We start from the raw sequence: 21,527 nt of genomic DNA, 5'->3' as shown, positions 1-21,527 counted from the left end.
GCTAGGCCCCTGGACTGGAGAGGACAAGCCTGGTGGCGGAGCTGTGTTCCTTCACTGCGATGACTCCAGCCCAGGCTGCTGGCCTCTGCTCAGAGCAGAAGGAACTGGAAGCCTCTGTGGAGGGTCCTATGCGGAGTCCTCCATCTTGCCCACACTATGCATTGCCACAGAGATGGAGAGGCAGAGACTTAAGCCATAGACTCACTGGTACATTTGAGGCCGTGCTAGCCGACCTTCCATTCTGCTCTGAGGCAGCAAAGGCTCAGCAAGGAAAAGAGACTTGATCCCACAGAAAGAGCCCTGCACTAGGACTCAGTCAGCAGGTGCATACCAGAGGCCTGGTTCTGACCCAGTCTTGCTGTGTGACCTGTAGCAAATCCCTTTCCCTCTCTGGGCTCCCATCTCCCCATCTATGAATTGATGGGATTGGACTACACTGCCATTAACATCCTATGAGCACTGACATTTTACCCTGTTTTCTGGGCCCAATACCCAGCTTCAAAGTCCCAGGGAAAGGGATTCAAACCCAAAGAAATGAAGTGTGGGGTGAAGTGTGATGGGGCAAATGGGAGAAGGGTCCCCTTCCTAAGTCCTCAGGCCCCATGTGGGCAACTTCACCTGGTCTCTTTAGAGAGAGGACTCATTGGTTTGCTCATTCATTCAACAGTGTTATGGAGTGCCTATTGTCCCAGGTCCCAAAGATCGGAGGTGGAGGGTTACAACCCTACTGGTGGGTGGCACTTGGGTCTGAGCCAGAAGCTCAGGTTCAAGCCTTGACGCTGCCTCTCAGTGGCTATTAGGCTGGGAAGTCATTTCTGCTCTCAAGACTCAGGTTCCTCATCTGTAAATGGGGGACAGTCATTCCTACCTCAGTGATGGAGAGGATTTGCTGAGATATAGGATGCAAAGCTTTTGGCACAGTGCCAGGCACATAGTAGGTACCTTTTATTTATTTTTTTGCTGAGGAAGATTTGCCCTGAGCTAACATCTGTTGCCAATCTTCCTCTTTTTTCGCTTGAGGAGGATTAGCCCTGAGTTAACTTCTGTAGTAATCTTCCTCCACTTTATATGTGGGTCACTGGCACAACATGGCTGACAATTGGTGTAGGTCTGCGCCTGGGATCCGAACCCGTGAACCGGGGCTGCCAAAGCAGAGCACGCTGAACTTTGCTGCTATGCCATGGGGCTGGCCCCTGTACCATTTATTTTTAAACATGACAGATAGGAAAGAGCAGGATCGTCTTGAGTTTGAATTCCAGCTTGACGACTTACCAGTCATTTGATCATAGGCAAGTGACTGAAGTCTCTGAGGTGAAAAGTCCTCGTCTGAGAAATAGGAGTAATGACGACCTTAGAGGAGAGATGTAAGGACTGGAGAGCATGTTGTAAGCAGAGTGCTGAGCACTAACTGAATACGTCAGTAGGGCCCCTAGCACAGTGCCTGGCACACAGTAGGTGCTGAACGGCTAGCTGTCCGTGGTCCTGCTCTGAACTTCTCTTTGCTGCAGGGAGGAGCTGAAGGGTGCAGCTGAGAGCTATTTTTGTCCCCTGCAAGTCCAGCTCATAAAAATACAGTCTTGCTCCTTGTCAGCACTTCTGCACGTTTATTCATTGTTCCTGCCAATCCCGGGGCCTCTCCATGTGGGAACCTCTTCATTATTGATAATCCCGGCAAGTAGTATTTTAAATTTTTATGCTCTGTACTTTGTGCCGTCTGAACCACCATGTATTATCTGGCCTTGCCTGCGAAGGGGAAATATATCCAGGCGAGGGGTCCTTTCAGGATGAATAATTTATCCCATTTTCACAATGCCAATTATGTTAAATTACGTCCTTCATATCAGCCTCCGACAGGACAATGGGGACTGATAAATACAAAAAAACCAAATTTGTTTCTTTACCCAAATCCACAATGATATTTGAAAATCTGGAGGTTCATTTTTCCGAATATTTGTAAAGCCCCGCCCTGAATAATAAAGAGTAGAAAAAATTTTTCCTCTCCTCTCCACTTTTTCCCTCCCATTTCTGTTATTAATCAAGGAGCTCAGAGCTCCATTTCGCTCCATTTTTTTCCAACTGCAGAGAATAGAGCCTTTCTTTGCAAATTTATTTCCTCTTCTTCTCTTTCTTTGCTTATGCAAGCTGGTTCCTCCAAGGTACAATTAATAATGATTGGCTAACATTTCTTATGCTTTCCCCTTCAGAGGTCCTAAAAAAAAACCATGCGTGTTACTATATCTCCTTTTATAGAAGGGAAATGTTTCTGGCTCCACTCCATAGGAACAGAGCACCACGCTTCGTGGCATGGTAGCTGCTTGATTCCAGTAACTTTGTGAGCTGGGTCCTCCCTGCTCTCTCCATCTCTCCAGTGTATCCTCACTGTGCCAGAGGCTGCTCCTCTGCCCGGAGTGCACATCTCCAAAACCATTCTCTGGTTTATAACCCTTCCTCAGCTCCTCACTGCCCTCCAGTTAATCTTCAAGATGCTTAGGGTGGCATTCAGAGCCCGTTTCCCCCTGCCTTCACCTGCCCTGTTCCCTGGCCACGTCTTTGTGGTTCCCCCAGGTGACAGCCTCCTGAGAGTCTTCTGATTGTTTGCTGGTGTGTGCTCTTCCCTCGATCTAGAAAGCTCCTTTCCCTGTGTTTGGGGAGGCAAGAATGGCAACAAGGAGGCTGGCCAGAGCGAAAACTCACGGAGAGATGAGGATGCTCTGCACCAGGGTGGCAGCACTGTAATTGGACAAATGGGTCCGTTTGAGAGAAGTTTTTGAGGAAACGGGAGCCGGTGATGGAATGGATTTGGGGAGTGAAGGGAAGGGAGAGATCATGGGAGATTCCTGTGATTTGACAGAAACTATGGCGTAGATAATGCTGCTGTTTTCTGAGCTGGGGATTCCGTAGGGAAGAAGATGTCGAGGGGCAGGTGGGTCGGGGAATCCAAGAGCCTTGCTGTGGACGTGGTAAATTTGGGGGTGTTGGCCCAAAGGCACATGTCCAGCAGGGCTGTCTGAGAGCTGGGTGAAGTCTGAGCTGGAGACGTAAATTTGAGCTTCATGAGAATAAAGATGGGCTTGGAAACCAGGGGAGTGAGAACACTCAGGGGGACTTGTAGAAAGAGGCAGGAGTGCCCATGACCTAGCCGGGAGGGATTCTAATATTGAGAGGCCGTGTGGAAAAGGAGCAGACTGAGGAGGGCCGGCCAAACGAGCAGGGAGAGCGCCGAGAGAGAGACGGCCATGGACCCAAGGGAGGAGGACATTTCAAGGAGGAGCCAGTGAACAAGCCTGTCAAACACTACTGAGAGGCCAAGAGGGTGAGGCCAGAGGACTGTCCATTTGCTCCTGGCAAATTGGCAAGGACCTGCTTCTGACGTGCAGGTGGGGTTCTCGAGAGCTCACGCTTAACTCAGGGGCAAAGATAAATATTATGTAGCAACCTGGGCTGCTTTTGGAGAAAATGTGGCTTAGCCGCAGAGAGGAACAGCTGCCTGAGGACTGACATGGGGTCAAGTACCCTCCTGTCCCTTGGCCTGTGTTTGAACTTGGTGCTCTGAGGACTGAGGCTCTGAAACCAAGAGAAGTGTCTTCATTAGAGAGTGACACAGGGCATAAGTAACACCTCATGGGGGTTCAGGGCAGCAGGATATGGATTCGAAGGAGGGCTTGGACCCCAACTCTGCCTGGACTCAGCACCCCCATTACTGCAAACTGTAAATGGGATATTTAAATATATATATATTATATAAATAAACAACATGGAAATTTTTATATATGTTTTGAACTTGATATAAATGAATCACACAGTGTATAAAACCTCTTTGTGTCAGATTTCTTTTGCTCAATGTAATGTCTGCAAGATTGACCCGTGTGTGTAATATTGCTGTGTAGCACCTCATTTTATGAATAAACAACAATTTATCCATTCTCCTGTTAATGGACATTTGGATTGTTCTCAGTTTTAGCTGTTATGAGAAAAGTGGCTGTGAACATTTTTCTAGATCCCTTTTGGTGGACCCATTATATTTTGAGGTTATTCTCTGTGGAAGCCAAGAAAATTTATTGATTTTGTTATGCTTATTTAGTATTTGGACATCTTACTAAGTTCTAATAGTTTTCCAGTTTGTTTTTCTTGGAACACATTTGTATCAGATAGAAAGCTTTTCACCTCAAGCAATGGAAAACCCAACCAAAATTGGATTAAGGTCCAAAGAGTATGTATTTTCCCCCATAAGTGCAGAGTCCAGCATGGGTCTGGCTTCAGGCAAGGATCTAGAGGGCAGAGTGTCATCAGGGCCCACCTCCACCTCGGTTTCCCCTCGGCTCTCTCCTCCCTGATGTGCTGCCTTCGACCTCACTCTTGCTCCTCCTCGCAGTGGAACAATCGCTTCAGCAGTTCCTGAGCTCCAGTCCTCACCCCACCCAGAGGACGAGCGCACTCTTTGGGGACACTCCTAAAGGGCAATGAGGCTTCTTTCCCCAAGTCCTTGCCAGTATGGCCTTATATCTCATTGGTGCAAATTGGGTGATGTGCCCATCTCTGAGCCAATCAAATTTTGTGACCAATAGGATAGTATGCCCTGATTGGCTTAATCCAATCAGAAACCATCCTGTCATCAAGGGGGGGATGGACCCCACCAGACTACACGACTGCCACATGGGACAGAGGTGAGTTCCCCGAAGGAATATCACGGGGCTTTTGATGGAAGAAGGAAATGAATGCTAGAGAAGCAACCACGAAATATTTATTATGACAATTAGAATGATATTGCCTGCAATGATTATTCATTGTCTCCTTCTGACAGTAATATTATTTTCGTTCTGTCTCCTGTCTCAACATGGCGGCTGTGGCAAGGAGTCTTTTAAATTTACAGGGAATGATGAAAATGGTTTTGAGCATTTTGAGCTTTGGGAAGGATGTTTTTAAAGATAGAGGGGCAGAAGGAAGGACTAAGAAGCACGTGCTTCTTCACATTTGATGTGTGCTGTGCAGACAATGGAGAGCACTCTGACGGCTCAGGACCCGGCAGGGAAGGGCTCAGGCCAAGAGGCGGCTGAGGTGGGCTCAGCACCGTGGGAAAGCATATTGGTTTTCTATTGCTGTGTCATAAATTACCAAAAATCTAGTGGCACAAATTTATCATCTCACAGTTTTATAGGTCAGAAGTCTAGTACAGGTGAGCTGGGTTCTCTGCTCGGGGTCTCATGGGTCTGGAATCAAGGTGTAGGCTGGGCTCCCTTCTCGTCTGGCACCCAGGGTCCTCTTCTATGCTCCTTCAGGTTGTCGGCAGATTTCAGTTACTTGAGATTGTAGGACTGATGTCCTCATTTTCGTGAGCGACCTGGCTGTCAACTGGGGTCACTTTCAGCTCCTAGAGGCTGCCCTCAGGTGTAGCTGCATGGTCCTCTCACAACACGTCCACGGACTTCTTCATGGCCGGCAGCAGGAGTTCTCTCCAGTCTGCTGTGATGGAGGTGTTTTTTTTTTTTTTTTATTGAGGTAACACTGGTTTATAACATTATATAAATTTTAGGTGTACATCATTTTATTTCGATTTCTGTGTAAACTACATTGTATTCACCACCCAAGACTAATTACCATCTGCCACCGTACACACGTGCCCTTTTACTCCTTCCACCCTCCCCCCTCCTGCCTTTCCCCCTGGTAGCGGTCAACCTAACCCGCTATGATGGAGTTTTACATTTCATAATGTAATCATGGGAGAGACTCTGACATCATATTCACAGGTCCTGCCCACTCTCTTGAGGGAGGAGATTATGAGTGCATGTGTGGGGATGGCGGGAAGCGGGAATCTTGGGGCGCATCTTAGAATGCTGCCTACCGCAGAAGGCGATTGTGGCCCCGAGGCTGATGGCTCACATGGCACACTGACCAGGGAATTCACAGTGCTTGGCAATAGATACTGAGATGTATTATAACACACACACACACACACACACAACACGAAGGGTAGGGAGTTGCCATTATAATTCCAAGTGAGTGAATATTTCTAAGAATGTGGATTCAGAGAAGTGATCAGACATCTAAATTTTCTATACCACTTCATAACCTGACAGTTGATCTAATGATATCCAAAATATGTCTAATAATTAAAATTTGTAGAATATCCTTTATGTTCACAAGCACCTGCAGATATACCATGACGTTTGGCCCTTTCCAGACGTTGTGAGTTAGGTACTGACAGAAGCACCCAGCCTATGGCTGTGCTTTAGTGCTTGCTCTCTTATTTACCTTAGTTCCCCACTCTCGCCTGCCTAGCCAGTTCACATGCCAGCAAAACAGCAAAACGTGTAGACCACACGCTATTTCACACTTTTGTTTCTTCAGCCATGTGTTTCTCTTTGCAGAAGACGTCTTTCCTTGGCTTGCTCACTTGGGAAACTTCTATTCATCCTTCAAAACCCTTTTTTTCTCAGACAGGGAGTTCAGGACCTTGCTTGAGCAGGATTGTTCTTAAGAAGTCCTTGTATCACCCCTGATAGGCTGGGTACAGAGGACCTGCAGGCTGACAGGCGCAAGCCAGGCCCAATTCCACATCTGCTGCAGACATCCACAGATGAACATGCGGCAGTTCTCAGGGGCAGTGTTCAAATAAAGTTTTGTTATTGAATGAATGGTCTGAGGGCTGAACTTGTGTTAAGTCATTTAAGCCTCACAACAACCCACTGAGGTAGTTGTGGTTACCTTCCCATCTTATAGATGAGAAAATCAAGACCCAGAAGGCTTTGTGGTAGAGCCAGGATTCGCATCCGCCCACACTCTTACGCCTCCCCACAGTATTGACAATACTGGTATCTGCCTCACAGCACAGAATTAAGTGATGTGACCCGTGTCACGTGGCCAATGCTCGCTGGATCGTAAATTCACAAAGCTTGAGGATTGTTTTTCTTACCCGTGGTGCAGAGGCTTCTGCTTTCCTGTTCTTTGAGGTACGTACTAGGAAGAAAAGAAAAATAACAGAACATTCCTCCACCCCACTCCCAAAGCCCCTCCCTCCTTGTGCGGCTGCAGCACCCCCTGGGGAAAGATGCCAGGCTGTCTTTTTGTCTTGGGGTGGGGTGGGACACGACAGCAGAATTTGTGTCTGCAGGTGGGTTCCAGATGTCAGGGAGGGAGACATGTTCCAATGGGCTGGGCCCCACAGCCTCTTTAACCAATATATTCAATCACCAAACAGGAGATGTTCGATCATAGTAGTTCTGTCCCCATCCTTTCCCTTTTGAGCTACATTTAGTCCATAGCATGCCTCTCAGATTTTAAAGAACATTCTTCACAGAAGAATTCTGGTCTGAATCCATACACTGGCCTGTTTGTCTCCAGGAAGACTTGGTGGGAGTTTTCAGTGAAAATTTGGTTACTTTAAGCTCTAATGAGAAGTCAGAGTGATCATGGTCAGAAGATTGCTTCCTTTCAGCTGTGTGACCTTGGACAAGCATCTTGGCATCTCTGAGCTTTAGTTTCCTTGTCAAGAGAATGGAAATAGTAGTGGCATGTGGATAAAGTGTATGAAGTGCTTAATCTAGTTCTGGCACATAATAAGTGGGTCCAAAAATATTACTATCATCATCGCATTTAACCCTCAAAACAACCTTGTTAAATAGGGGTTATGGTTATTGTCCACAGTGTGTAGATGAGGCCCTGAGGCTCAGACAGCATCCGTGTCCCCGGGACACGATGGCACTCGGGAATAGTTACTGATTACCTGTCAGCTGTCTTTTTCCTTCCACTTCGCTTGCACAGTGGGATGGAGTGGCATCAGTGTCTTGGCAGGTTGACAGCACATCTTGATCGGATATTAACCGCCCCTGCAAGACATTCAGTCTTTGGAAAAATAAGATGCTACAATAGATTCAATGGGCCTTCATGTTTCTTTTTGTGGAGGTCCCAAAATCAAATTGGAATTAAGTATACGTGCAAAGGTTTAGCTGCAGGATATTCCTCATAACTTGTTTATGTAACCCGACTGTAGAAACAACCTAAATGTTCAACAACGAGAGGCTAATTAGATTAATTCTGGTATACATATCCAGTGAAGTATTATGCTACCTCAAAATGAAATCGCACATTTGTCCCCATGGAAAAAAATGTTAGTATAGTGTTGGGGGATAAAAGCGGGTTATAATTTGTGAAGTATGAGTCTATCTCATAAAAAGAAATCATACATTTGCATAAATAGCAAATATATAATACATGCATATTTATGCATGTAAAAACATCTGGAAAGCTGTGACTGAAATTGTCACCTGTGGTCGTCTCTGTTGGAATGGGGAAATATTACGGGTAATTTGAATTTTCTATTTTCTTGTGTGTGTTTGAGAGGTTCTTTATTTTCTGATCTTTATGCATTGTATAATCAATTCTAGTTACTAAAGAAAAGAAAAGAAAAAGAAAAATGTCCCAAGCCTCCAGGTGTGCTAACGCCTGTTGAACGTTTCAGGTTATCGTGAAGACGCGAACGGAATACCAGCCCGAGCAGAAGAACAAAGGGAAGTTCCGGGTGCCGAAAATCGCCGAATTTACGGTCAGTTTCTTGATGGTCTAACAGAAAGAGTAAAGGTAAGGCTGGCTTCGGCCAGCTCGGACACCTCGCGCTGGGGGAGCAGGCGCTCCTGGGCGGGGAGAGGACGACGCTACCTCTGCAGGGTTTCTCGAGGGCGGGTGCACTCCATCCGGGTCACTGAGTCTAATCAAACGACACAAGCTCCGCCTCCGGAGGACCGCTTAGCTCTCTTCTGCCCGGAGTGTTCGGATATTTTGATAATCGATAATTGTGTCCCATTTCTTCTTTTTCTTCCTTTCCCCACCTCCGTGCCTTTCCATCACAACCTCCAGGAAATGTAATGGAAATAGGTAAAGAAACTCAAATTTTAGTTAACGGATGGTTGCAATACAAAAAGAAGACGAAGGGAAAGAAAAGCTGACTTCTTAGTGGTAAAAATCAAATGGTTAACTTTGTCTTGGCGGAGGGGTCACTAGAAGTGATAAATACGTATCATGGATGAGCTGCGTGCAATAGCCGTGAAGCATGCTCTGTGAGGCTGCACGGTGGAACCTCGGGTAGGTACCCTGCGGAAGTCGCTTAGGACCTTAGGTGGTTGAGGAGAGCACAGCTTGTGCAAAAGCCCTGAGGCTAGAGGGAGGCTCGCCCCAACACGGAGTAAGAATAGGGGCAGTGAAGCTGAGCCCTAGAAGGAGTGTGGGGAGCAGGCAGAGATGAGGCAGGAGAAGTGGGCAGAGGGTAGACAATTCCAGGCCTTGTGGGCTGTATGCAAGGATTTAGGTTTTATGCTAGAAGCATAAAGGAAACTTCTGAAGGATTTGGGGAAGAGAAAGGACAGATGAAATTCCATTTTTGAAAAAAGCACATTGGCTTTTACATGGTTAATGGAGTGTAGTGGCCAAGAGAGAGTCTGGGGAGACTCTTAGGCTACTGCAATCGTCCAAGTGAAAAACCAACAGTGGCTCAGACAAGGATGGTGAGCAGAGAGACGTGGGCAGATCTAAAAGGTATTTAGGAGGCAAAATCGGCCATGCAGGCGGTAGAACAAGTGGTTCTGTGGATGGATATTGGAGCAGTCTGGCTGGGTTTGAGCCCTGTTTCTGCTTTATACTAGCCACGTGGCCGCAAGCAAGTCAGTGGATAATAGTAGGTTGCTGTGAGGATGGAATGCAGAATACATGCAAAGCATTTGGATCTGTGCATGATAAGCACACAACCAATAGTAACTATTTTGTGTCAACTGTGGCCGCGGGCTTTGGAAGTGAAAACAGCCCTTGATTGGTTATGTGGGAAGTGGAGTGGGTACGTGGATAAACGCGGTGGTCTGTGTCTGTCGCTGTCTTTCTCCCTGCTAAGTCTGTGTTCCAGCAGCTGGGCGTGGGACCCAGGGAGGGAATGTGGCAGCTCTGTGTGCACCCCCCGGAACGTGGGGCTTCTCTGCATGCTGACTGCTTTTGAGGGCAGAGATTGCTTTTATTATTGGCTGTAGCTTCAGTGTCCGGCACACAGCGTGGCCCAGTGCCCGTGGACCTGAACTGCGTGTAACACCTGCGAGAGCCAGCAGGCGGCTGGGAGGGGAGGGTGGGGTCTCAGTGCATCAGGTGCATGCACCAGGCCAGTGGCAGCAGAGATCATTAGCGATGTGCCCAGATGCGCATACGAGAATAGTTATTGCCATGTGATTTATAAAATCAAAGTGTTGGAAACAATGCTAGATTTTCAACTACTTTCTCATGATTTCTGTGAATAAGACCACAGCCATAGGGTAGACTATTTTAATGGTTTGATAAGAATCATTTTTTTCCAGAGTATTTAGTTTACTCTAAATTACAGGCTTATGAGATATTTTCATCCTCTTTTTACCTTCCTGTGCTTTCCAAATTTTATACAAGCATAATTGTTTCAATAATCAGAAAAAATTGAAACTATTTTAAAAATGCGCTCTTTTTACCAAACAGAGTGTTACAAGTTTTTGATGGAATTATGCCTTATTTAGCAGTCATTTAAAATGATGGTTATGAAGACCTGCAATAAATTGGGCAAATACTTCACAGAGAAGGTTGAGTGAAAAAAGCAGAGATGGAAATTATATGTTTTCTAGGTTTGGAACTAGGAAATAACCACAAGCATAGAGAGGAAAAAGGACATGGAAAGAAACATGTCAAATGCCGTCTGTGGCTATGTCGTCAGTGGTGGTGTTGGGCCCTGGCTTATTTATTCATTGTGTTCTCTTTGGCAACTTCTGGTGAGCGGCTCTCTTATCACGTGTGCTGCCCACGAGCCCCTGAGAGGCTAACATAGCCCTCATTTCTCAAGGGGAGCTGTGGCTCGGAGCAGCGAGCTGCTCACCCAGCTGGTGAGTCGCAGAGCCAGTGCTCAGAGCCCGCCGCCCTTCTGTTCGGCTGCGCTGCTGCAGTAGATACCTGCCGGTTAGGACGGAGGGAGCCAGCCAAGAGAACAGGAGTGATCTGGGGCCTGCGGAGGCCCCCACAGCTTGACTCAACTAGTCCTTGGGCTGAGGGAGGAAGGGCGTTGAGGTTCAGGGCCAGCCCTCGGTCAGGTCTGACTGTCCCCTGCCACTTAGACCAGGATGGGAGGAATGGAGTAAATTCCTTCGCTTATGTAAAGCTGTGAGCATTCACTAGGCTCTTTTTCACTTCTGGGCCGTGGACAATGCATCTGCTGGAGTGAGGGTGGATTCAGGGCACTGGGGAGGAGGCTGGGGTGGTGATTAAGAAGAGTCTGAGGGTCTGAGCTGTCAGCTGCGGTGGGGCTCGCGGTTCCGTTATGGAGATGGAATTTATGGAGGACTTGTTTCTGGTTGGACAAAGGGGAGTCGGGTGCTCCTCAGGGTTTGGCTTGGCTGGCTGGGCCAGCAGGATGCCTTCCGCTGAGGTGACAGGCTGAGGGACCCGGCTTGGGGAGATGCACTGAGTGTGAGGTGCCTGGGGGCCATGCGGGAGGAGGAGGTGGTCTGGCCGCCTTTGGACGTAACTGGTCTGGAGTGCAGGATGGAGATTTAGGCTGGAGAACCAGGGCCGGAAGTCAGAGAATTCCCAGTTAGTTTTTGAGAGCGTGGTGCTGGTAAACATGGCTGCCCGCCCCTCCAGGGTGCTGCCCATGGCAGAGGTAACCATGGGGACACCAAAGGCCATCCCTCCCTCATTCCAATGCCTTCACGTTGCTGGAACAGCTTGTGACTTCACATCTCAAAACTGACCTGGAGAAGGCAGCTCATAGCAATTAAACTGCGAGAGAGAAAGATGGGGAGGGCAGGGTGGGGAGGATGAATTGAGAAAGGGTGAAAGAATCGCCTGAGATTTTTGTCATTTCTAAAACCAAGAGGCTCTTGAAGTCATTGTGAGGGCCTAGACTCGTAAGATCTGTCATCAGGCGTATTTGAGAAGATGGGAGCGCACAGAGAGAAGCCTCTCCTCTTTCTTAGTCCTGGGAGCGAGAGTTCTTCTGAAGCTGATTTTGCTATGGAAATACGGGTGCTATGGAGAATACGGGTGCCATGGAGGGTGCTGGTGCTATGGAAGGTGCTGGTGCTAGGCAGGGTGCCGGGGTTATGGAGGGTGCTGATGGTATGGAGGGTGCTGTTGCTATGGAGGGCATAGTTGCTGTGGAGGGTGCTGGTGGTATGGAGGGTACAGGTGCTATGGAGGGTGCTGGTCCTATGGAGGGCATAGGTACTGTGGAGGGTGTTGGTGATAAGGAGGGTATAGGTGGGATGGAAGGTGCTGGTGCCCGGAGGGTATGGTGCTATGGAAGTTGCTGGTGCACCTGGTCATGCTCTCATACCTGGCTACCCCTTGGCTGGTCTGTGAGAAGTAACTGGGTGTTGCATTTGGAGCCGTTTTTGTCAAGCTGATGAGAGGTGTCCTGGGGAACTCACAGGTGGTGGGGCTAGACTCACCTGGGCAGCTGAGACCCTGTTCCCATCACCTCTCAGCTTTGCGATCTGGGGAGGTCCCCTCCCCTCTCTGAGCTCCTCTCATCAGTGAGCCGGGACACCATGTGGCTAATGCATAGTGGAAGTCCTCGGCACTCTCGAGGTCTTACTGAGCGAGCCCATCATTGCCTTCCGGTTCAGATCCCTTTTCTCCCTCCTGGGCTCTGAGCTTCCTGCCTACTTAGCCACTTTTTTCCTGTTGGTTGAGACAGACCTGGACCTCCATTTCCTGGCTCTTCCGCTAGAATGTGGCTGGGAAACCCTGGAGGAACGGTTCAAACGGTAGCCAGTGCAATGCCAGCCTTCACGGGTGGCCTTTGGCTCTCAACAGCGACCTCTGGAGCCATCTCTGCCTACTGGGGAGTGTAGGCAATTTTTTTTATGGGCTATTTCTTAACATATCCGTTATAACTTGAATAATCCTAGTATCTGTTAAGAATGCTCTTACATCCACTTTTCAGTCTAACAACAACCTGTGAGCCAGGGACTCTTAATATTATCCCCATTTTGCAGATGAGAAAACTGATGCTCAGAGGAGTGAAGTGAATCCCAAGGCCACTCATCCAGGATGAATCAGAGCCAAAAAGAACCCAGCCCTGAGGCTCCATGTCCCACTCTCCCAGCCACACATCAGTGCCACCTGCCATTGTCCTTGCCAAGCTGGGGCCTGCCTGCCCTCTTTCCCTCCTCCTGCTCTTCCTCCCGTTTCTTTCTTGGCTTTATTAATGTTTGCTCTGGGTTGGGCTGAATGCCTGTTGGAGACTCAAAGATGCAGAACACAAAATCCTTGCTTTCGAGTGGCTCACAAATGTGTGGATTAGACAAGAATATTCTGGCCAACTTCTTGGCTGTACTGTCTGTGTAGGGTCACCTCCTCTGGGATGCCTCCCCCGATTCTCTCAGCTGGGTTTGGTGCCTCCTCTGGGCTCTGCAGGTCGTATGGGGGCCTTGAACACTGCTGTGCTGTAACCGGCTGTGCCTGCATCTGCAGCCGCCACCCCAGCCTCTGATCCCTGAGGGCAGGGTCACATCCCACCCACCCACGTGTTCCTAGTTACCAGCACAGGGCCTGGGATGCAGTGGGTGTTGGGCGTGTTACGACGCTAGCACGAGTCTTTTGTGACTTCCTCAGTATTCATCCCTGACCTCACATCCTGATTCAGGAGTGAGCAAACCTGACTCTGGTGGCCATAGCCTGGGCAAGCTCAGATTGGAGGGTGTCCAGGCACATGAGGAAGGCTCCTGGGGCGGCCTGCAGACCAGATCCAGCGCACAACCAGCGGGAGAAGCCAGCATGGGAGGGACGCATTAGTGCAAAGGGACCAGGACTCGCCATTTTTTTTCTTGTTGTTATTTTTTTTTTTGAGGAAGATTAATCCTGAGCTAACGTCCACCACCAATCCTCCTCTTTTTGCTGAGGAAGACTGGCCCTGAGCTAACATCCATGCCCATCTTCCTCTATTTTATATGTGGGACACCTGCCACAGCATGGCTTGATGAGGGGTGCATAAGTCTGTGCCTGGGATCCGAACCCGTGAACCCTGGGCCGCCGAAGCAGAGCACACGAACTTAACCGCTATGTCACCGGGCTGGTCCCAGAACTCACCAGTTTTAAAGAACTGATGTCTGTGGGCTCTTATTAAAAACAAACGACAACAACAAACCAATAAAGCAAAAATAAACAAAACTCCAGTAGAAATGTCAGGCCTAACATTACACGGCATCGATTTTCTCACTGTCTCATCCATTCGCTGATCCACTCAACTCCTGGGCTTCTGCCCTGCCCCCGACAGTGATTGGCACTTTAGTGTGTGTCGTCCCACTGAAGGATCCCAGCAAACCGGGCTGGCGGGTTATCACTCCGCTTGCAGGTAAGGAGATCAGGCTCAGAGAGGCCAGGAGGCTGTGGATGGGGTGTGCTCCCAGGCCGAGAGCAGGAGGCCAAGACCAGGGGGGAGGCGGTAGAGAAGGCTGCTGGCAGGAAGCTGCCACGAGTGGAAGGGGAGTCTGGCCACGAGAGAATAGCTCTCCAGGGCAGGCGGCCGAGCCGATGCACCTGCCACTTGCTCCTTTCCTGCTTCTCTTTCTCTCTGTCCAGCAAAGACATGGGCGCATTGGCTTTTGTCTCAGGCCTCAACTCCACTCACGTCCCCTCTAACACCAACGTGGGAAGGGACATGGCGAAATCCCAGAACCAGCCTCCCGGGGGTCAGCTGTCACATCTACCAGCCAGCGGAGTCCAGGCCCCTCTCCCTCCTGAAAGTGTCCGGTAACTGTGCTTTCTTCTCTGTTCTCACTCATCATCTGCCGGCCCAGCCTCCTGGCGGGCCCTCTGCCCACATCCGCAGCCCGCTCCCGTCCACTCTGCTCACTGCCCTGGAGGACGAATCTTCCCAAAGCCCGTGCCCTACAACGGCATTGCCATCCTTCAAACCCTTCTCTGGCTTCCACTGCTTGCCTGCCTCCTCCCACAGGTGGCCTGAGCTGCCCAGGGCACTGGCCCTTCCCCATCGTGCCAGGCACTCTATGCCTTCCTGTCTTTGCTCCTGCTGTCCCTTCACACTGGAAGGCTCTTCCCGCCTCCACCACTGGGCAAACTCCCTATTCATCACTCAGCGCCCAGCTCAAACGGTTCCTGGCCTGTGCGGTCTTCCCTGCCCGCCCGTGTGAAGTCTGTCCTTCCTCCTTGGGATGCCCACATCTGCTCTACGACCCTCCTTTCTAGCGCCAGTTACACAGGGCTGGCATCGTGGCGTTACCTGCTGGGTCTCTCGCTGACTTGAGGCCCGGATGATGTCTTCCTCATCTTTGCACTCCAAGATCCTAGCCAGTGGCTGGGCACCCTGGGCTCCAAAAGATGTCCTGAATACCTGAATAAACAGGTGAATGAGCAAACAAAAAATCCCCGTGGCTGACCGAACAGCTCCACATTGGTGAACGCGGGAGCTCCGCCTGCCTCATTTTCAATATCTTTATTTGAAATCGGGGCCTATCCTTGCTTCTAAGCTTCTCGCTCATGACACATTCTCGTAAATCTCTTCCTCTGATGCCACGTTCCCCAGCGGTGGGACTCCACTGATAGCTTTGCCATTTGCTTCTACCCATTTTTCATCAAAATCCCAGGGGCCTCCGCCCGTTGGTGGGATTCTAATATTTGCTGATGGCAGCAAATAGAGACAAGAGATTTTACTTTATTATCTGTCGTCTTGGTTTCTGTTGCCCTCCTATTTTTTTGTTTTTTATTTTGAGGAACATTTTAGGTAAGTTGTTAAAAACACTGCCTGCTGAGTTAGGAGCAGAGTCACCATCTGCATCCAGCACGGGGGCGGGGTGGTGGGGGGGGCGGGCGGGGCGCAGAATTTGCGTGTGAGAAAGGCTGCAAGAGTGCTGAAGCTTTACCATTCCACTTCCACTTTATTGGAGATCGCAATAGAGATGCCAGCCTGTGCTTTTGGCTGGGGGCCCTCTCCTGGCCCAATGGAAGTGTACTATTAGAGTGACCTTCAGAAATATATCTTGTTATTGAGAATTGAAAAGCAAATGTGGCTGAATTTCTTTTTTTTAACAAAACATTTCCCTGGGAGAGAAAACATCCTTGGTGCTGTCTCAGGAGGAAGGCGCTCGGGGTTTGGGTAAAGGACTGGGCGATTCAGTGACACTCCACAGGTCGCCGGGTGACTGGCTGCTTTCGTCCTGGCTTCTCATTCTCATTGATTCAAGCATTGGTAAATAAAGGCTGCCATAAAGCAAGTCACTTGCCGATCAATTTAGCGTAGATGACTTCTAGAGTGAGTGGGTCTTCTTGTTTCCCGTGGGACGCCTGCAGGGGCTGACTGATTAAAAGTTGGCACCGTAGTTGTTCAACCACCGGAAGCTCGTAACCGACCACGGCGGGAGCGCTCACACCTCGGAAACGGGCAAACCCTGCAAATCCTGCCCTCCCGCCCCGGGAGCCCGTTCACCAGCGCGAGACTGTGGGAAAGGCAAGGTGGGAGAGGGGAGGTACGCGGGTTGGGGGCTTGACACTGTGGGTTTGTGGGAACTAAAGCAAGTCACTTCACCTTCTGGACCTGTGCTTCCTGCTCTGTGAAATGGGTTAACCATGTCTACGTCAGAGGCCTGGTGTGAGGGCTAAGGGAGACAGTGGAAGTCAGTGCTGTCCCACAGAGGTTGATAAACGGGACTTCCTCCCGTCATTACGCAATAGTTTCGTTTCTGGGGAGTTGCTCATCTGTCTGGATGGATGCTTCCCCGTCGGCTGGGTCTCTGGGGGGCCCCAAGCCCGGCTCCGCCTCAGGAGGCCCTCCATCTCGGCTGGCACTGCCCTGGCTCCGTGCCTCCTCACTCGCCCTTTCCACTGTGCCAGCTCTCCACCCGCCATCTCCATCCCACCCACTGTGCGCAAAACCAGACCGGATCATCAGATGTTGCTTGAGAAGTCTCTGATGGCCGCCTACCTCCTACAGGCAACGTGGGAGGCCCTTAGCAGGCTCTTCCAAAGGTGGCCCTGCCGCCAGCTCCAGTCCCCCTGCCGCTGGCTTCCTGCACCCCCCATGCTCTGGGCCTCTCAGCTCTGCAAGCCTGTACACCTTTGCACCCCTCCAGGGCTTCACTCATGCGGTTCCCTCTGCCTCTGCTGCCACCCCACGTTTCCTGCCTTGTGACCCAGCTCAGATCTCACCTCCTCCAGAAACCTGTCCTCGGTCTCCTGTCCATTTCTCACCTGGGCGGCCCACGGTCCCAGCGTTTGCCTCTGGTCCTGCACCTGTCATGGCTCCAAGACGGCACGCTGGCTCCACTAGAGTTCTCTGCACCTGGCTGATGGCAGACCGGAGTGCTGCACACAGGGCTTCATAAAGGTTCCTCAAATCCAGTGTCGGAAGATGGTCACTTTAAAAGTTTTTATTTATAATTATTTAATAACAATAACTTCCATTTTATTGAGATCCTATTATGTACTAGGTAGTTTGCTAGTCATTTCCCATTTTATGTTTATTATAACTCATGAAATGGGCATTATTTTTGATGTACAGATGAGAAAACTGAGGATCAGAGAGGTTAGTTAAGCTACTCAACATCACACAGCCAATAAGGGGCAAAGTCAAGGTTTTCTGACCCAGAAAACCTTGTGTGTCTATGTGTTTATGAGTGTGTGTGTGTATGTACTCTTTTGTCTATACCATCTTCCAAATCAGGAAACCCTGCACATTTGGGGAGTTGACTAAATTAAACTGAACTGCAAAGTGGTTGCTAGAATACTAAAATTTTGCTGCTGATCTCTGTGATTTGCTAAGCATTGGGCTAATTTTCTTTGGCTCTCTTTTCTTCTTTCTTCTTTTGGAATACACTGTTTGGCCAAGTCCTGAAATGCTCTGATCCAAAAGAAAGAAAAGCAAAAATTTCCCAAGGGATCCATGCCATTTTCCTCACGCCTTGTCGTGTGGCTTGCCTCTCAGTCGCATCCCACGGTGGGAGGGTTAATCTCCTGACTTCCTCGCTCTCAGGGCCTCCACTGCCGCAGCGAGTGGTTATATTAAATGTGGTTGTTTGTTTTTTTTTTTAAATTTATGATGTTTAAGCTCCTGTAACTATCAGAGAAGACAGGTCCCAACAAAGTGCCTGAATGTTGAATGTGCAGCTCGTCGCGTCACCACCACGTTCTATAATTATAAGCAAACTAGTTGTCATAGCAACTGCCATAGAGCCCAGCTTCCTCCTGGAGATGCTGCCAAGCTCCCCGGCTCTGCGGTGGGAGCAATGCGGGGGAGTGTGGCTCTCTGCGGGACCCAGTGCTCACCCAGGTGATCATTACGTACCCCTCCCACTGCTCCACCACCTGAAGCCAGGTTTACTGTGCAACCCGCCAGGCAGGGTGCGAATGCCAGCTCTAGATACCGCTGGCTGTGTGACCACAGGCAAGTCACCTCACCTCCATGAGCCTCTTTTGTAAAGTGGGTATACCAGCACCCGCCTCGGACAGCTGTTGAGACGATTACGTTGGTGACGTGCCTAGCAGAGCGCCTGGCACACAGCAGCCCCTGGTATGCGTTAGACGTCTCCCCGTGAACCTCTTCCCTGTGAACAAAGGAAAATGCTGAATTAGAGAAGGGCGGATGCTTCCATAATCTCTTATTTTATTATTATTATTAATTTTGGTAGCACTCGTGGCTAGAAAACCAAGTTAGTAAATAGAAATTCTAGGCTGAATCATGTATATCAGGGAGAGAAAGAGAGAGAGAGAGAAAGAGAGAGAGAAACTAAGTGAATATTCCTCTAGATGAAGTTGACTTGAATTAAAACTTCAACTTCTTTTTTTAATTGCATATCTTTGAGGCTAAGAAAAACATCTCTAATCTCTAAGAAAATCCCTAAACTGAGTAAGGAAACCTGGTTTGTGGTCTCTGTGTCTGGGCCTCAGTTTCCTCATCTGTAAAATGAGGGGGCTGGAGGGCGGTCCCCAGGGGCTCTTCTGTCTGTGATGTCCTAAGACAGTGGTTCCCAACCAGGAGTGATTTTGCTGCCCAGGCGACATTTAGCAACGTCTGGAGATATTCAGGATGGTCACTCTGTGCGGTCGCTCTGTGTATGTGTGTGTGTGTGCACGTGTGTTTGTGCTGCTGGGTAGAAGCCAAGGATATTGTCAAACATCCTGTGATGCACAGGACAGTCTCCACAACAAAGCAGTATCCTGTCCAAAATGGCAATAGTGCCAGGGTTGAGAATCAGTGGTCTAGAATTTGCCACCAGGTTTGTTGGTCTAAAAACAGGAGTCACGTCACTGCTGCCCTGCCAGGACGTGTCAGACTTGTGGAGTAGTCAGTTTCTTAGCCTAGCCATCTCCTGGAGATTTGAAGCCCTAGAGAAATTAGTAAAGGTAAAGACGAAAGATCTCTCAAGTTCCTACAGGGCTTAACAGAAAATGAGATGGCTGTGGGAGGTGGGAAAAATACATTCCTTCGAGTTTTCTTTTCCCTTGGTACTGCGTAGCTCTTAAAGGACCAAAAGTGATTGTTTCACTGGCAAAGTAAAATGTATAAAATGCAATTTTAGATGCACAAATAGCTTTATTCTTTTTTTCTATATAGGATGAAAATAAGTCTTGTATATATTTAAACTGCACCCCTCATTTCCAGCTCTGTCTTTGATTTTCACATTCCAAGTCATAGCCAGAGTGTCTCTTCTCAAAGTCACGTGTGATCACTTCCTTTTCCTGCTTCAAACCATTCTGGGGCTTCCCCTGGCCTTCAGGGTGAACTCTGAGGCCCTTAGTCTATTGCACCTGTTCCTCAGAACCTGTCTCTTGCTCATCTCTTCCTCTCCTTTTGCCTTCGCAGCCCTCCCACCAACCTCAGTTACGCATGGAAACCTGGGCACTGCCCTGTCTCGCCTCCACTCCTTCTGCTTGTCTGTTCCCTCCACCGTGATGGCCTTTCTCTCCCCTGAGGTCTAGTAGTCACCTTTTCATCTCATAGGCCTAGCTCAAACTTCGCCTCCTGGGTGCAGCCTGTCCGAGTCGCCGCTCCTCTCTTCCCCACGGTCAGACGTGGAGCTGACCACTTCCTCCCCTGGGACCCTATTCGCTGGGGAGAGTTCCTCCACTGGCCCTCCTTCATGCGGTTGTTTCCCTACACGTGTTTTCCCACGGCCCTGTGAAAGCGGGGCCCCTGAGGACAGGCTCCACCCGATTCAGTTCTGCATCCCCTGTGACTATCGACTCTGGGACTTTGAAATAACAGGAGGTCAGTAACTTTTCTTTTTAAATAAGAGTATACATGTGCAAACTTCCAGCGGTATGGAAACACATAAACCAGAAAATAAGTCTCCCTTTCTCTCCCTTCACCATCCTTCTCACCCGAAATGTCTATTGTCTATATCTGTGCTGTTCAAATTGGAAGCCCCTAGCCACAGCTGGCTATATACATTTAAATTAATCAAGAGGAAATAAAATTCAAAATTTAATTCCTTAGTCACACAAGCCACATTTCAAGTGCTCGGTAGCCACACGAGCCTAGTGGCTGCCATACTGGGCAGCTCAGATTTATAGGATATTTCTGTCATTGCGCAAAGCTCTACTGGATAGCCCAGGAGGAGTTTCGTACATTCCTGGACACTTTTTCTACATGTCAGCATATAGGTATACATATACATATATGCGGATGTACATTTAGTGTCCTTTTTTGTTTTCTCAACTGGGACCGTTTTATCACATTCTTCTGTACTTTGCTTTCTTTCTGTTAATAAGGTATCCCAGAGATCTTCCCACGTCAGCACACTGAGATTCTTTTTTGTTCGTGTAATGGCTGTAGACTGAGGATTTTCATAATCTTTCTCAATCAGTCCTGTATTGTGGCTCGAACCTTCAGTCTTTTGCTACTAAAAACCCTGCTGCAGTGAATGTCCTAGTGTGTATGTCTCCACACACACACACACACACACCACATGCGTCCTTCACATATTTTGTAAGTATATTTGTAATGTATGGGAAATCTTCATTTTAAAAGCATTGGCAGAGGGTATGTAAATCCAATTTTGATTTTGCCAAATTCTCTTCCAAAATTTTCCCACCAGTCTCTATTTCCTCCACCATGCCTACGAATGTGTTCTTCTCCACGTTGCCGGAACCACTTGAACAAACTTTAAAGGTTTTGCCAATCAGATAGATAGAAAATGGCAGCTCGCTTTGTTTAAGTTTGTATGTCACTCACTGTTGGTGAGACCAAGCCCCTTTCCGTGTACAGTGGTCCCCCCTTATCCACGGGGGACACGTTCCAGGACCCCCAGTGGATGCCTGAAACCGTGGATAGTACCCAACCCTACATGCACTATACTTTTTGTATACATAAATACCTATGGTAAAGTTTAATCTATAGATCAGGCACAGTAAGAGATCAACAACTAATAATACAATAGAATAATTATAACAATTTACTGTAATAGATTGGCAGCATCACTACTCTTGCCCTTTGGGGCCGTTATTAAGTAAAATAAGGTTAATTCAACACAAGCACTGTGATACTGCAACGGTTGATCTGATAACTGAGATGGCTACTAAGT

At 48.7% G+C, this 21,527-nt stretch overlaps 1 protein-coding gene across 1 annotated transcript in view; it reads left to right on the top strand.

Annotated features, from left to right (window-relative positions):
- NSG2 (neuronal vesicle trafficking associated 2) overlaps positions 1 to 21,527 on the top strand; it is a 64,035-nt gene that overhangs the window by 8,731 nt on the left and 33,777 nt on the right. Inside the window, exon 3 of the mRNA XM_014832955.3 lies at positions 8,456 to 8,539. Coding sequence (XP_014688441.1) covers positions 8,456 to 8,539 — 84 coding nt within the window. The remainder of the gene's footprint in view (positions 1 to 8,455; positions 8,540 to 21,527) is intronic.

This window comes from Equus asinus, chromosome 9 (assembly GCF_041296235.1).
Source record: "Equus asinus isolate D_3611 breed Donkey chromosome 9, EquAss-T2T_v2, whole genome shotgun sequence".
Lineage (NCBI taxonomy): Eukaryota > Metazoa > Chordata > Mammalia > Perissodactyla > Equidae > Equus > Equus asinus.
This window is presented reverse-complemented; position numbering and strand designations above follow the sequence as displayed.